Raw genomic sequence first — 16767 nt, 5'->3', positions numbered from 1 at the left:
AGGGTCTAAGCTGTCAGCACAGAGCCCAACACGGGGCTCAAACTCCTGAACCATGAGATCATGACCTGAGCCGAAGTTGAATGCTCAATCAACTGAGCCACCCAGGCACCCCAAATACAGTTTATTTCACATAGGTTGAGGCTATGTTTGATATATACCAACCAAATGTCCTATGCAATTCTTTGACAGGGTGATTTATAACATATGAAAAGCAATCAGAAAAAAAAATATCCATTCTCTTCAGAACTGTAATTCTTTTTCAGAAAGTAATTCAAGGAAAGGAGAAGCTATATGTATAAAGCACAGCACTGTTATCTATGACAGCAAAGGGAAAAAAAAGTAATTTACAATCCAAATGTCCTGTAAAAAAGGGAGGGCTGAGTGAATTATGGTATGACCATTAGACAGCCATAAAGATCATGCAGCAGCATGGGAAAGTGGTTGCAAATACATTGGTGGGAAGAGAGACAAAAAGCGTATATGTATATGGATAAGGTAGGAGAGGTATTCCAAGAACTATAATGGTTTGGTCAGGATGTGAGAATTATGAATACAAAGGGTTTCTGTTTAAATTTCCTTTATTCTATAAGAAGCAATGGCAGCAATGACAACAAAAAAAGTAAGATGAATTCACCCAATCACTGACCATAATTTTTCCTCAAATTCTCTTCTGTTTGTCTTCTCCGTGATTCAGTGCCAGGGGCTCCCAGGAAGGGCTCTGCTGCTCTATCGTGAAGGCTACACCTGAGGCCAGGCGGATAGTCTTCCTGTGGTTTTTACACACCCATACGATTTGACACACTGATTACCTGTCTCCAAAGCAAAGCTCAAGCTGTTCATTACACATCCTCATAGGAATATTTTTCCAGTAGTGAGAATAAATTTGCAATCATCTGCTCTCTCTCCTGCCAGGGTGTCCCCATAATCAGTTTCATGAAACGAGAAGCCAGTTGTCCTAGGTTATATGTAGATTTGTAGACCCCAAAGGGAACAAAAAAATATGGAACTAATTATCTAGGAATCAAGCCTATGGGTCTTTAATATGATGCCGAGTACCCCCACCCCCAACCACTACTGAAAGAAGTCCAAATCCTTCCATGACATTGCTGTGGATTTGTATGGTTGTCCAGGTTGGCAAGACAAAGAATTAACCATAGGTTAAGAGTAGATTTAATTTTTATTATGTAGAAAATTCCCAAAATGGCCTTACTCCTTGAGCTAGATTGTGATTTGTGACAATGACATTTATACTCCTTGCCAGCTAGGGAGGTTGGTGACGGTTACAGCTTTAGAAAGGGTGACAGAGGAAAACTGGCCACTGGGATTTTCAGAGTGGTTGGAAGGCATAGCAATCAGCAACAACAAGTAGTCCTCAGCTTAGTAGGGCTGGGAATGGCATTATCCAGAAGAGAGGGGCAGTTCATCAGGAATAAGCAGCCAACCAAGCCTGAGGGCCGGGTGGAACCACAGTCAAGGGGACTCACACCAAGGCAGGAGTCCTGGTAGAGACAGAAAAAGAGTCTTGATTTTCCAGGAACTGAAGAACCTGAGATGAAGAACCTCAACCTACTGTATTAAAAACTAACTTCCAAGGGCTCCTGGGTGGCTCAGTTGGTTAACCGTTTGACTTCGGCTCAGGTCATGATCTCACGGTTTGTGGGTTTGAGCCCCGCGTCGGGCTCTGTGCTGACCGCTCGGAGCCTGGAGCCTGTTTGGCATTCTGTGTCTCCCTCTCTCTCTGCCCCTCCCCCACTCATGCTCTGTCTCTCTGTCTCTCTCTCAAAAAGTGAATAAACATTAAAAAAAATTAAAAAAAATAACTAAAATCCATAAAGTCATCAAGCAGGCACGAATACTTGTCTAGATAATTAATCTTGGAGGAGAAGTCAGTCTGAAGGAGAATGAAGACAGAGATCCTGGAAAACAACTCAAGTTTGTGTGCCCATATTTTGTGTATAATCCACACGCTGAATTCTTTTACTCTGAGTGAAATTAACTTGCTCTTCAAATACTGGACAAGTGTCATAAACTGAAAGAGTCTTTGTGAGGAGCCAGCACAGGCAGAGAAAGGAAATATAAATTCCAGGGACTTGGGGGCACCTGGGTGGCTAGGCGGTTAAGCGTCTGACTTTGGCTCAGGTCACGATCTTGTGGTTTGTGAGTTAGAGTTCGGCATTGGGCTCTCTGTGGTTGGCACAGATGCTGCTTGAGATCCTCTGTCTCCTTCTCTCTCTGCCCATCTTCCGCTCTCTCTCTCTCAAAAATAAATAAACATTAAAAAAATAAATTCCAGGGATTTGGCTTTTGGAGCACATTTTTATTTTATAATACCAGAGAATTAACATCTACCAGCTGCACAATACCAAAATGCAATACCAATCTATTTAAAACTCACAGAATGGGAAATATGCTCTTCAAAAATGGTAAAAAACAATAACACAAACAGCTGTAACATACACATAGGACATTCACTTTACATTCACAAAGAAGACTGTCTTTTTGTTTTCAGGAAATATGTCAAAAAAATATATATATATATGTATGTATAATATTCACATTCTGGAAGGCAAGAGAAATCTTCATATTTAACTCTGCAAATTTAAACATTATATATATATATACATATATATATATGTATATATATATATTTTTTTTTTTTTTACTTAGAATAGCCAAAACATTAAAAATAGCAGCAACATTGATCTTTAAATATTATAATGTTAGAGTAGATTATTCACATAATGTAGATATATTTTAGTAGCTCTTTCTAATATCTAATACAACTTACAAACTTCAAGTCCTGGTCTCATTGCCAAACAACTTAGAATCTAGATTCAATAAATACTATGCAAAGAATGATTATAAAACACAGACTGTAGAACATTCTCTAGAGCAGGAAAAATCATACCAAAAGGTTTTAGGGGAGAGTCAGGTCTGAAGGAGGTTTGAAGGCCTATAAGGAAACTGTAGGATTCCCAAGGCAAAAGAGATGACCAGACAAGCCCCCTGAAATGTTGAACTGAATCATGGGAAATGTGTCACTGGGGAAAACAACGTGCTGTCATCTCTTTGTGGTGGCATGTTTCATGTGGATATGGTGTGAAAGTGATTAACAACTGGAAAATTTCCCAATAAACAGGGGATAGAATCATTTGTCACCAAGAGGCAAGACACGGGACAAGGAGATCGAGTTTTCAGACTTTACATTTATTCTGATGACCAAAGCCATAAAAACCAAGCTGTCTGTGAGAACTTGTGTATTTAAGACTAGAAGGTAGGAAAAACATTTCTACCCCTAACCTCCATCCAAGACACGGGATCAATCTGCTAATCATATTGGCTTAAAAAGAACCCCAGATGTGGTGACAGGGGTTTCTTTGTACCTGGATTCATTTACAGAAGTTGCTCCTGCAAATGTGGCTTCTTTTATATTTCAGAGGTTTTCCAGAAAAGGTAAAGGGTTAAGTTTCACAATGGGGTTGGATCTCTGTTTTGCCTTGTAATAAGACTACTCTCTGATATTTATTGTCAATAGTTTGTCTCCATTTTCAAACCAGTTCACATATTTCAGTTGATTCACACACACACACACACACACACGTGTGAGGAAGCCAGGGTAAGCATCCAAGTGTTCACTTTAAAGATCAGGAAACCTGAGGCTCATAGAAAGTGACTTAGCTTGTCACAGTCACACATGCTAATAAATGGTTAAGTATCTTCTGCAGAACTTGGCTCTGTCCAAGGGTGACTTATTTTTAAGAACAGGGGCTTGGTCACAGTTTTCTGAAGAATGAAGTAATTTGGAGTGGGGGAGGGGGGGAGAGGAAGAAAAATGAGTTCCAGAGAAGAAGAAAGGGAGAATAGTGATCCCGCTTGGCAGTCAGTATCATATACTTGAAAACAAGCAAAGTGCATTTCACATGGAGAACACAGACATTTTAGAAAATATTTAAATACATAGATTCTGCGGCCGACATTGAAACATAAGATCAGGAAGAAATTTTTACATGAGCTCCATGATTTCCCAAGAGACGTAAAAATATTCCAGCCTGTTCTCAGGACTCTGCTCCTGTCCCATTGCAACTCAAGCACAACATAGCTACATTGAGATAGATGTATATTTGATTCGTTGTGGTAGTTTTCTAAGGAGTAGGTTTTACAAAATACCATTAGTGAAAATTCTTGCTATGTCCGTAAGAAAATTAACGTTTTCTCTCTCTGTATCTAAGCTGAGAAGACTTCAGTGAACTTAGAGGTTTTATCATTTTAAGTCTAGATTCTATTTGGATAGTTATTGGAGATGTAAGCAAGAATTTTAAATGACCATAATAGTTGATTTAGAAAGCTGTCATATTTTATACAATCTTTTTGAGAAAATTCAGTGGCTCTTAGCTTAATGGTTCCATAAAACAAAATTATAACAATTCCACTGTAAAAAAAAAACCATACTTTTAATGATAATCTATGAACTAGAAGACTTAGGTTTAACGTTCAGGAGTGTGACATTTTGAACTACTAACCAAGTTCTTATTTTTCATCAATAAATGTGTTTTAAAGAAATAATTGAACTAAAAAAAGGAGACCATTCATGAAATTGTTGTGTACGATGATGCAAAAATCCTGCAAATCCCCTTGTTTCTCTTCAGGCACCACCTGTCCCAATCCCCTCCCCCCCACCCAACCTCCCCAACATTCATACACTATAAATGCCCCAGTGACCGAGTCTTGTGACTCCGAATTGAAAGACTGAGGCACTAATAGGTAAATTATGCTTTGGCAAACAAGAAACTGGACTTTCTTTGAGCTTTCCTGAGGTAGTGGTTTCTCCTTCTAATATTCTTTTTTTTTTTTAATTTTAATTTTTTATTTTTGAGAGAGAGAGCATGAGCAGGGCAGGGGGCAGAGAGACAGGGAGACAGAGGGAGGGAGAGAGAGAATCCCAAGCAGGCTCTGCACTGACAGAGGGGTTCGAACCCATGAACCAACCATGAGATCTTGACCTGAGCCAAAGTCAGACGCTCAACCAACTGAGCTACCCAGGTACCCCTCTCCGGGTAATATTCTAAAGGTTCAGAAAAGTCTAGGGAGCTGAATTAAGAGACAAGAGGAGAGTTGGTCACTACACTTAAACAGTACTCTGAAACTGGTGGTTTAAAAAGTTATGTGATTATCGCACACGCCGACACCTTTTCGGTAGAATCCTGATGGCTATGTGGAAAACTTAAAGTATTAAGTGTGATTAGGGTAAGCCTTGAGGGCATCATATGACTCGATCTCTGATTTAGCTCCATAAGATTACAAGGAAAAACAAACATAAAGATCACCCGACCAAGTGCAGTCTTATTGTCATCAAAGCCTAGGTCATTTTGCCTTATGTGTGGAATTTTGGACACCTCTCCAACTATGAGAAGGTTAAGCTCACGTGGTAGTGGGCATAGTATAGCACACAGTTCCATATTAGCTCCATTTATCAGATAGCTTCTTTCTGTCATGATTTTATCATGATGTGATTATGGGACTTTTAGCCATGAATAACTTTTTTGAAGACAAAGTAATCCATTCTCTCTGCTGTTCTTCAAGCTTTTCTGCCAGGCATTTAATCAAGACAGGGTCCACCTTAGAATCAAATTTATTAGCAAACCAATGTCCATCATTTATAAGCCACCTTAATTCCGCTGCTCCGTAGATACACACACTTCGAAGGTGGGAGCCAGTACAACGGGGATACAAAAGGCCTTCATGATAATTCCATTTGACAAGGCGGGTCTTACTCTGTAAGTCAGACACGTCCTGGGCTGACCTAGAAATCTCCCCAGGTATTCCTGGTACCCGAATTAAGGTAGCCCAAAAATGTTCATCAGGTGAGTACGTATCTTTAGACCAGGCAAAAAAGTCCTTAACGAGGGAGTTGTTGAAAATATATTTAACAAACGCTCGACTTAAAACAAAATAAGCACTTCCAACAAATATCTCAATGTTATGAGGGGGGGCTTCCTTGGAGATGTTTGTCCTTATTGGTAGCTTCACATATTCATAAGGCACCTGTCTTAGTTCATGGTGGTAAGTGAATCTTTCCATTTTACTGTTAGGGGGTTTTACCGTTTCTAACATATTTGCCCCATTGAGCTTCTTCAGCTCTGACACTAATTCGAAGTTTGACTTCAAAGGAAAATCTTGCCCACACAGATTGATAACATATTTCCACTGAACCGAAGACTTGAGGAGGTCTGACAAGCAATTTAAATCAGCTTGGAGTCTGGAAATGTGGGCATATTGTACTGTCTCTATTTTGGAGGCAATGAAAACATTGGAGAAGCACTTAGCTAAATTGTTCATGGCAACTTTGAAGGTATCAGGTGACTTATAGTCATAATGGATGCAGTAAATATTGTGCTCGTTGTATATAGCATGGATTAGTCTTTCAACCATAATTGCGTCTTTATGAACAACCAAAGAATAGGCTATCGGGAAGCTTCTCTCCTCCCTTGAAACAGGCTTTTGATGGTACCTTCTTAGGTTCTGATAAATGTCACAATCACTGGTTATTGCCACGACATCCTCATCATCCAAGTCGATGATTTCTCTCCTTCTTATTTCCAGACTCTTGCCAATTTCCAAAGGTGCCTGTTCATAGACACCTGAACAGTTAACTTCATACCTGATTTCATTCTTAACATTGGTGTATCTGTTTCTTACAAAAGGTGAGGTACTCAGGGAGTATTCAACCAAGTAAATGCCTCTTTGAGGGAAGAGGAGTCTCCTCACATTTAGAAGCTTCAACAGGGAGAACAGCCATAGAGTTAAAAATAAGACGAAAACTTTCTGCTGTGCTGGGTATTTAAAACAGCATTTGAATGTCTTCATTCTGTAAGAAGGAAAAGGAACAATTCAGGTGGAATAAGAGAAAGACAACTAAGAGGCCACTAGTACAGTTCAATCAACATTCACTGGGTACCTTCCACATGCCAGGCAGAAGGCTGGGCCCAGGGGTAAATAAAACAAGGTTCTCACCCTTACAAGAGGATCCAGAAATCAGGAAGTGAGAACACACAGAATGGTGGTATTTTGTGGTATGCTGTGTTAACTATACCTAAATTCTGAGAGACACTGGTTACCAAATAAAGGCAAATAATGTAAGCGCCTAAAATATAGGTACTATGTAACTTTCACCATCTGCATTTCTACTTAGAGTATTTGGGGAGAGATTACTCTGGTTTGGGCAGAGGTCTACAGAGTTAGAGGTCATCAAGGGGTCATCAGAGATGCAAATGGCCCACTGAGCCTGAAAGTAACATCCATCTTGATTCTGCCTTCAGATCCTTATTAGATATAGATCTGAAGTCAGACGGGAAGAGCCCAGTGAACCCCACTGCTATAGACTGAATGTTTATGTCCCTCCCCAAATTCATAGGTTGAAAGCTAAGCCCCAGGGTAATGACATTAGGAGGCGGGGCTTTGGGAGGTAATTAGAACACGAGGGTGGGTCCCTCATTAATGGATTAGTGCCCTTATAAGAAGAGACCCCCTCCCTTATCCCCTCTGCCACCTGAGGTATGGATTAATTACATCCATACTATGTGAAAAAGCTGGAGACAAAACTGCATGTGCCCATGTGGAACAATTTCCAGGATATACTGTGAAATGGAAATAAGCGAAATGCATAACTGTGTTTAGTGCACTCACATGTGTGTCAAAAAAAAAAAGATGATACAAACCGTATCTACAGAAAAAGAGCACACGTTGGCAAACTTTTCTTTCCCTGTCACAAGTATTCGACTCTGCCACTGGAATGGGAAAGCAGCCACAGATAACGCACCAATGAGAGGGCATGGTTGTGTTCTAATAAAACTTTATTTATGAAAAGGCAGCTGGCTGGCTATTTCCTGAAGGATACTATGGAGACTCGACATGGGGAATGGGTGCTGCTTTCCAGGGTGGGGTGGGAGAGGGTGGAGGGTTAGGGGCCCGGGTAGGAGGGAGATGTACTTATCCGTGAATATCCTTTTGTATTTGAATTTTAAAAAATGATTATACCACTTTTTTTTTTTTTTTCAGATAAAAACAGGCTAATCAAGTGAGGGCACAGATGAGTTTATTTTGGGAGCAGCAGGAAGGGGGGAACCAGAAAGTGCTATTGCAAGGCTTGAGGACAGGAGGACCAGCTGAGTTCACAGAGCTGCTTCAAAGAGGTTCAAATCCTGAGAACTGGGAGGTCTGAGGGCCCCAAGTGCAATTTCCTAACACATCTCAATAAATCTTAGATGAGGACATAATCATTGTTCCCAAGTGTCTTAGAATTAACAAGCAATCTGAACCTCATTTATTTTTGTAGTTCAGATGAATTGAACTAGCTCTCCTGGGAAGGTCATGCCCTCACTCACTTTGTTTGAATCACTCTCGTTACAGAACAACACCTTATGGACAACAGACTGTCCTGCAGAACCTGGTCCTCCCCAGCCACCTCGCAACCTCTCCTCGGGTTTCCCCAGCGCCCTACTTCAGCTCACTGCTCTTCTCGTGCACACTCTCCCTAGCCCTCTGGATGCTGATGTCCACACACACATTGCCAACACCTTTATCTCCAGTCCTCACCTGCTGCCCAAGCTTCTGACATGAACATCCAGTTGCTTGACGGACATCTCCACATCTCCACTAGATAGCCCACAGGCACCCAGCTGAGTCCAAAACTGAATCTGACATCTTCACCTCGCCTGTGTTTTCTGTGTCAGTTTATGGTGACACCACCCATTCAATGACCCAGGCTTGAAACTGGAGGGTCATATGACTCTTTCCTTTCCCTCACGTCCACATTAACAAGCCATCTCATAAATACGCCCAATTCCATCCCTTCTTCTCCATTCTCATTAGCTGAATCAGCACCCAGGTCACAGAATCCCCGTTAGGCTCATGGCTCTGGGTCCCTTTGTTAGGTCTCAGGCTTCTCCTCTGAAGCAAAACGCGTAGGGTTCTATCCACACCGGCTCAAAGCCAACGTTCCTGCCAGTTCTTACAGAGCGTGGGAAAACTGACTCCCCGTGCACAGGGCAACAAGTTTCTTCAGAAGTTGGAGCACATGTTTAGAAGCAGGTGTTGTGATAAAGTTTGATTCAGAAGATTCATCAATCCCAAATCAATCTATCTCATCATGGTCCTAGTTCATGGCAATTACTCATACATAGGAAGGAGCGTACATAAATGGCTAGAATGAGAATGAATCTTACCCAAAGTAAAATTTTGCTTTGTCTTTTCCGGTCCACGGGATCCCTACTTAGCATCAGTTAATAGTTCCCCCTGATACCATAGTGGTAAAATGAAAAAAATCTCCTTACATTTCTAAAGAGGTCTGCAAAGTCTTCCAGAGTTATCATGGCATTTAAGATGTACCATTTAACTATCATCTTCACACTTACATAAAAAGGCAAAGGCTGGCTCCCTGTCCTGTCACCCGTTTTCAAGGGCTCCTCTGTACCCACACTTCCCCTGTCCTTCCTGAGAACACCTGGAGCACACACTTCCTGATTCCAGCCTGGTGCCTAGTCGGTTCGATTTGGGCTAGCGGGCGTGGCTGCCTGCCCACAGAGGGCAGGTGGCAGGGCATGTGTGGAAGGGAGACATGGTAGGCTTGCTGTGAGAAGTCCTGTGGGAACTGGTTCTGGTTCCACGTCTGAGCTTCGCCAGCCGGGACGAGAGTTAATTTTAAAGGAACGAGGGGAGGGAAGTGGGACAGCCCAGGCATCTGGCTGTCTGATTCTCCTTTCCTCCTCTGGGCATCTTTAAGGAGGAGAGCTCATATGTCTACGGGTCAGCCCTAGATGTCAAGGGATCTGAGCAGCCCTCCAATACCACCTTGTCCCAGGTCAAAGTAAAACCCCTCCCCTTGCTTACCATGGCCAGAAATTCCTTTGACTGAAAGGAGATGTGGTATAGACATACGATGGAATACTGCTCGGCGATCAAAAAGAATGAAATCTTGCCATTTGCAACAAGGTGGATGGCGCTAGAGTGTATTATGCTAAGTGAAATTAGTCAGAGAAAGATAAATACCACATGATTTCACTCATATGCGGAATTTAGGAAACAAAACAGATGAACATAAGAGAAGGAAAAATAAGATAAGAACAGAGAGGGATGCAAACTATAAGAGGCTCTTGAGGACAGAAAACAAACCGAGGGTTGCTGTAGGGCTGTTGGGTGGGGGGGATGGGCTAAATGGGTGATGGGCATTAAGGAGGGCACTTGTTACGATGAGCACCGGGTGTTATATGGAAGCGATGAATCACTAAATTCTACTCCCGAAACCAATACCACACTCTATGTTAACCAACTGGAATTTAAATAAAATCTTGGAAGAAAAAAAAAAATGCACTCCTTTCCCCACGTGAGAAGTCCGAAAGGGGGAAGTGAATAAGCTTCTGTCAAATCCTGAAAAGGGCTGTGGGCCTCTTCCCAGCTTTGGTGAGAAGTCAGCAGGACATCCGTGGGCACAAAAAGCCTGCAGGAGGTTAGAGACCACAGTTTCCAACCGTGGCTCTGCTGTTTCCTGGACAGAACCTGTGTGTGACATCCACGGTCAGGAGCTGCGGAGGGCAGAGGCGGGCAAGGGGTGGGGGTGGCGGGCACCTGCCCGTTGTGGCGCTTCCTCCCCTCCCTGCCAGCGGCAGCCCAAACTCACGAGTCCCCACGAGCCTCAGGTTTGGAGGATGGAAACGAGCTCCTGATGGCTCACGAGAGCTGGCGGGTGCCAGACTGCCAGTTCTACCGGCCATATGGTTCCTAGGAGACTAGGGCAGCAAGGCCACCTTCTGCAAACACCCCACCCTGGCTCCTTCCCTGTTACAGGCCCTGAGCAGGAAGCAGGCTGGGGTTTTGCTGCCAGGAAGTGGTCTTACAATTACAATACAAATGAGCGCCCACCCACCTGCCCAGGCAAATAAGGAAGCCCGGCCCGCTGCCAAGTTCACTGCCACATAGGTACGAGTTCCTAGCGATGAAGACAGGGCTGGAAAGGACATGATATCGCTGTAGCGAAGCGGAAACAAGCTGTTTGGATAATTCAATAAAAGCCCAACAAAGATGCTGAATGAAGCCTTTCCCCCAAACCATCTTCTATTCCCAGTCCTTCCAGGGGCTGATTACAGTCTTAAAAGAAACAGCAGGCACACACAAAGTGAACTCAGCTAAGTGGTTAGAACTGTAGTCAGGGCTAAGCGGCCACAGCCATTAGCAGCTCGTCCACGGACTCTCCTTAAATCAGCAGTTTCAAAACCCAGGACTGTCCAAGAGGGGGGCACTTGGGAGAGAAGAAAAAGTATGTGGGCTTCACGATGCCCCAGAGCTGGGCTTGAATCCCTGGAGGGACGCTGAATCCAACGAATTCACCTCTGAAGCCCAGTTTTCTTATCTCAAAACGGGAACGACAAATCCCCTCCTGAATTGCGGGGAGCAGCTGCGAGGGGTCAGGAGACCCGGCATGTGAACGGGGTCACCCCGCAGAGGTGTGCAGCTTGCCTGACTCCAAACCTTTTCCTAGTTTTCTAGGTTTTCTAGTACGTTACACAGAATGCGCGGAAATGCAGACAGTGTTGACCTTCTCTTTTCTGGCCAAAGTAGGAGGTGGAAACATCGTAAGGGAGCAGCCGACAGCTAAGCCCTTGCTCAGGGGCTGAGCTGGAAAAAGCAGAAGCCACGCAGGGTCCTGCGATACACGTTTCACCCTCCGGCCACACAGCCAGGACTTCAGCTCAGAGGAGACCCTCTTTCAGCTCAGGAACAGCCTACCGACCGCCTGGACCCTGGACAAGTTGCTCAACGTCTCCACATCTCTGTGTCCACATCAGTAGAAGTACGTTAATACTAGCAACTACCTGTGGGATTTTGAGGTAAGTGGGGTAACGCATGCAAAGCCCTTTAACACAGTCCTGACGGTGACTTGGCCAATGCGGGCTGTGGCTTTATCTTCATCAACATCTTCACCTGGCCTAAGCTACCCTCCTCCTCCTGACTTCTTTAAAGATCCTGCCCAAGACCTATGGCTTACTGTCCTATTTTTTCAAATCTATTTTCTATTTCCCCCCAAAGTTCTGACACAAATGCAATGTTTTAGAATTAATACCTGAATGCCTCCATGTAGTGCCCCTTACTAATTTTATACCATCATTATTATTAATGAAGAGTCACCGAACAAAGAGGTGTTACCTGGGGCCATGTTCTGAGCCCTCTGCATGTACGCAATCCCCTCATTGGGTCAGTGAGGTAGGGACTACTTTTATGGTTCTTTACAAGACAGGAGACTGAAACATGTGGTAATTAAGAAAGTCCCCCAAGGTGAGCTAGGATCCCCATCACGTGGAACTTGAACCCAGAGACTCTTGCTCCAGAGAGGTACTCTTAACCTTCTAGGTAATACCGTCTTTTACAACATAAAGGTTTCCACAATGGTTTTAGTCTTTGACTGAAATTTCTCATTACTATGTCTTACTGATTCGTCCTAAAACTGAAACAGGGATGAACATAAAATCGCCAAGTCCTGAGACCTTCTGCCCAGTTTAAGGGATTATATACCTGGAGAATCAGCCTGCAAGGACACTGGGGGAGGAGCTCATTCTATTCCTGCAGGCAGAGGCAGCGGCAAGCCAGGTGCTACTGATGAGAGTAGTCAGTCTTCCAGCCATGGAATCCATCGAAGGAAAAGAAAGCCAGCTCATCCTACGGAACTCTGACGGCAGTTATTCTTGTCTCATATCCCGTCACTGACTACTTACTGATTTACTTGTTCTGGTAGTGACCAGTCAGTCACTGAGAGTTCAGGCTCTCTGAGAATTAGTACCTAGTTTAAAAAGCTTTCTCTCCACATGAAGAATATTCCCTCTGTGGGCCACCTTTGAATTCTTAAACATAATATCCATACATGTTAGTATGAAAAATAGGATTTGAAGACTTTATTGATTTAGAAATATCAGGATTTTGTTTCTTCCTAAAGTTTTCCAAAGAAGAATTGTCACTTAAGTACACTGATATAAAGATGAATTCATTAAAAAAAGAAAAAAAAAGTCCTGATGTAGTTGAATAAGCTAAGGTCCTTCTACCGCAGCTCCTTGATTTCAATAAGGTCATTGATTCTCCCCTTGATGACATGCTCATCACCAAACCGAGAGAAAGTTTTCAAGTAAGACCATTCGTGGGAGGATGACTCAGCCGGGATGCATTTCCTCAACACCCCCACAGCACCCTACGAGTCCCTAAAGAAGCAGAAAGGCCACAACTTCTTACTCAACATGTCTCCAGAGGCAAGGGAAACAAAAGCAAAAATTAACTACTGAGACCTCATCAGAATCAAAAGCTTCTGTACAGCAAAGGAAACAATCAGCAAAATGAAAAGGCAACTGACAGAATGGGGGAAGATGTTTGCAAATGACATATCAGATAAAGGGTTAGTATCCAAAATCTATAAAGAATTTATCAAACATAACACCCAAAAAACAAATAATCCAGGGAAGAAATGGGCAAAAGACATGAACAGACAGTTAGTTCTCCAAAGAAGACATCCAGATGGCCAACCGACACATGAAAAAATGCTCAACATCACTCATCATCAGGGAAATACAAATTAAAGCCACAATGAGAGACTACTCACACCAGTCAGAATGGCTAAAATAAACAACTCAGGCAACAACCAATGTTGGTGAGGATGTGGAGAAAGAGGATCTCTTTTGCATTGTTGGTGGCAATGCAAGCTGGTGCAGCCACTCTGGAAAACAGCATGGAGGTTCCTCAAAAAACTAAAAATAGAACTCCCCTATGACCCAGCAATTGCCCTACTAGGCATTTATCCAAGGGATACAGGTGTGCTGTTTCAAAGGGACACATGCACCCCCATGTTTATAGCAGCACTATCCACAATAGCCAAAGTACGGAAAGAGCCCAAATGTCCATCGATGGATGAATGCATAAAGAAAATGTGGTATATATATACAATGGAGTATTACTCGGCAATTAGAAAGAATGCAATCTTGCCATTTGCAACTACGTGGATGGAACTGGAGGGTATTATGCTAAGTGAAATTAGAGAAAGACAAACATCATATGACTTCACTCATATGAGGACTTTAAGAGACAAAACAGATGAACATAAGGGAAGGGAAACAAAAATAATATAAAAACAGGGAGGGGGACAAAACAGAAGAGACTCACAAATATGGAGAACAAACTGAGGGTTACTGGAGAGGTTGTGGGAGGGGGGGATGGGCTAAATGGGTAAGGGGCACTAAGGAATCTACTCCTGAAATCATTGTTGTACTATATGCTAACTAATTTGGATGTAAATTTAAAAAAATAAAAAATAAAACAAGTTAAAAAAAAAAAGCAGAAAGGCCAGTTTCTTGCTCAGATGACCTTACATTCTCATTGTTCTAGAAGACGGCAAAGCAAATAATGATCTGACTGTGAGTAGATAAACAGCATACAAAACATAAGAATGGCCTGATTGGTCCAGAAAGACAATACAAACGGAGGACAATTCCTCCACTAATAACAGGTTATAATCTCAAAAAGGAAAAAGAAACGCTTTTCCATTCTCCGTTTACAAAAGTAAACACTTCCATTTAAATTTTTTTTTTTTTCAACGTTTATTTATTTTTGGGACAGAGAGAGACAGAGCATGAACGGGGGAGGGGCAGAGAGAGAGGGAGACACAGAATCGGAAACAGGCTCCAGGCTCCGAGCCATCAGCCCAGAGCCTGACGCGGGGCTCGAACTCACAGACCGCGAGATCGTGACCTGGTTGAAGTCGGACGCTTAACCGACTGCGCCACCCAGGCGCCCCAACACTTCCATTTAAAAAAAAAAATGAACAAGTCCATAAAGTGTAAGGAGGGAACTAAGGCTCACCAGTAACCCATCACCCGGCAAAAGCATTCTGTGGACCTTCTGTCCTTCCAGACCATTTTCAATAACGACACCTTTGTGGACTTGCTTTTGTTTAACAAGAAGTTTCACTATACAGATACTGTCTTATCTGTTTTTTTTCATTTCACAATATACTGTGATTAAGTCCTATCCTGAACTGTGTCTATAAATTGATCGAAAGTAAACAATTTCTTTTTTTTTTTTTTTTTAATTTTTTTTTTTTCAACGTTTATTCATTTTTGGGACAGAGAGAGACAGAGCATGAACGGGGGAGGGGCAGAGAGAGAGGGAGACACAGAATCGGAAACAGGCTCCAGGCTCCGAGCCATCAGCCCAGAGCCTGACGCGGGGCTCGAACTCACAGACCGCGAGATCGTGACCTGGTTGAAGTCGGACGCTTAACCGACTGCGCCACCCAGGCGCCCCAACACTTCCATTTAAAAAAAAAAATGAACAAGTCCATAAAGTGTAAGGAGGGAACTAAGGCTCACCAGTAACCCATCACCCGGCAAAAGCATTCTGTGGACCTTCTGTCCTTCCAGACCATTTTCAATAACGACACCTTTGTGGACTTGCTTTTGTTTAACAAGAAGTTTCACTATACAGATACTGTCTTATCTGTTTTTTTTCATTTCACAATATACTGTGATTAAGTCCTATCCTGAACTGTGTCTATAAATTGATCGAAAGTAAACAATTTCTTTTTTTTTTTTTTTTTAATTTTTTTTTTTTTCAACGTTTATTCATTTTTGGGACAGAGAGAGACAGAGCATGAACGGGGGAGGGGCAGAGAGAGAGGGAGACACAGAATCGGAAACAGGCTCCAAGCTCTGAGCCATCAGCCCAGAGCCCGACGCGGGGCTCGAACTCACGGACCGCGAGATCGTGACCTGGCTGAAGTCGGACGCTTAACCGACTGCACCACCCAGGTGCCCCAAAAGTAAACAATTTCTAACTGAGGTCAACATACTTTTCTGTAGGAAAAAAAAAATTCAATAATAGAATTTACTTTTCTGGGCCTTCTTCACCAAAGCTTAATTAATTATCCCATAATTCCTGAAGAAACCTAGAAGCAAAATCCTAAAACTGACAAAGGACTTTAATGGTAATTGAGTCCAAAGTCCTCCTTCTCTAGATGAGAAAACAGAGTCCTAGCTGTCATTTAACACTGTTTCAATCTTGGGATGCCAAGAATATGTTTCCTCCATTACATACGTGGGTTTTTTTAATTTTTTTATTTTTTTATGTTTTTATTTATTTTTGAGACAGAGAGAGACAGAACATGAGCAGGGGAGGGGCAGAGAGAGAGGAAGACACAGAATCCAAAGCAGGCTCCAGGCTCTGAGCTGTCAGCACAGAGCCCGACGAGGGGCTTGAACTCACGGAGTGTGAGATCATGACCTGAGCTGAAGTCAGACGCTCAACCGACTGAGCCACCCAGGCGCCCCACATACATGTTTATACATCCAACTGCTCTCCCTCAAAGGACTGGACAGAGGGGGGACTTCGGTTCCCCAGTATCCAGAACCCTCATGGTGGTACTCAGTCCAGTCTGGCTCCACTGCCCCCTCGACTGAGTCTGTTGGTCAAAGTCAACAAAAATTGTCATGCTACCAGATTCGGTGGACACATACCTGTCATTTCCTAATGGGCTACACTGAGCACTAATACTATTTGTGTTCTTTATTCCCCTCAATAAGCCTATGAGGTTTATTATCCCTATTACTCATTCTTTATCCCCCCTATCAATATCCTCATTTTTCAGATTAGGAAACTGAGTCACAGAGGATAAATAGCTAGTATGTAGAGGAGCCAGGACTTTCAACTCTGGCCCAATTTCCGAGCTTATGCTGTCAACCACAA

The 16767-nt window shown here is 42.9% G+C and overlaps 1 protein-coding gene across 6 annotated transcripts in view; it reads right to left on the bottom strand.

Annotated features, from left to right (window-relative positions):
* Positions 1–1158: 1158 nt before the first annotated feature.
* The window catches only part of GCNT4 (glucosaminyl (N-acetyl) transferase 4), a 31196-nt gene continuing 15587 nt past the window's right edge, over positions 1159–16767 (bottom strand). For 4 of the 6 annotated variants that reach the window (XM_086698761.1, XM_086698774.1, XM_086698792.1 and 1 more), the window contains exon 2: positions 1159–6865. In XM_086698761.1, coding sequence (XP_086554887.1) covers positions 5500–6865 — 1366 coding nt within the window. In that variant the 3' untranslated portion in view covers positions 1159–5499. Of the gene's footprint in view, positions 6866–10918; positions 13006–16767 lie in introns of those variants that run through there. The other 2 variants (XM_086698783.1, XM_086698766.1) reach the window with 2 other exon arrangements.

Source organism: Puma concolor, chromosome A1 (genome assembly GCF_028749965.1).
Source record: "Puma concolor isolate L17-30 chromosome A1, mPumCon1.1.hap2, whole genome shotgun sequence".
NCBI lineage: Eukaryota > Metazoa > Chordata > Mammalia > Carnivora > Felidae > Puma > Puma concolor.
Note: the sequence above shows the minus strand (reverse complement) of the source record. Positions and strands in the feature narration are given on the sequence as shown.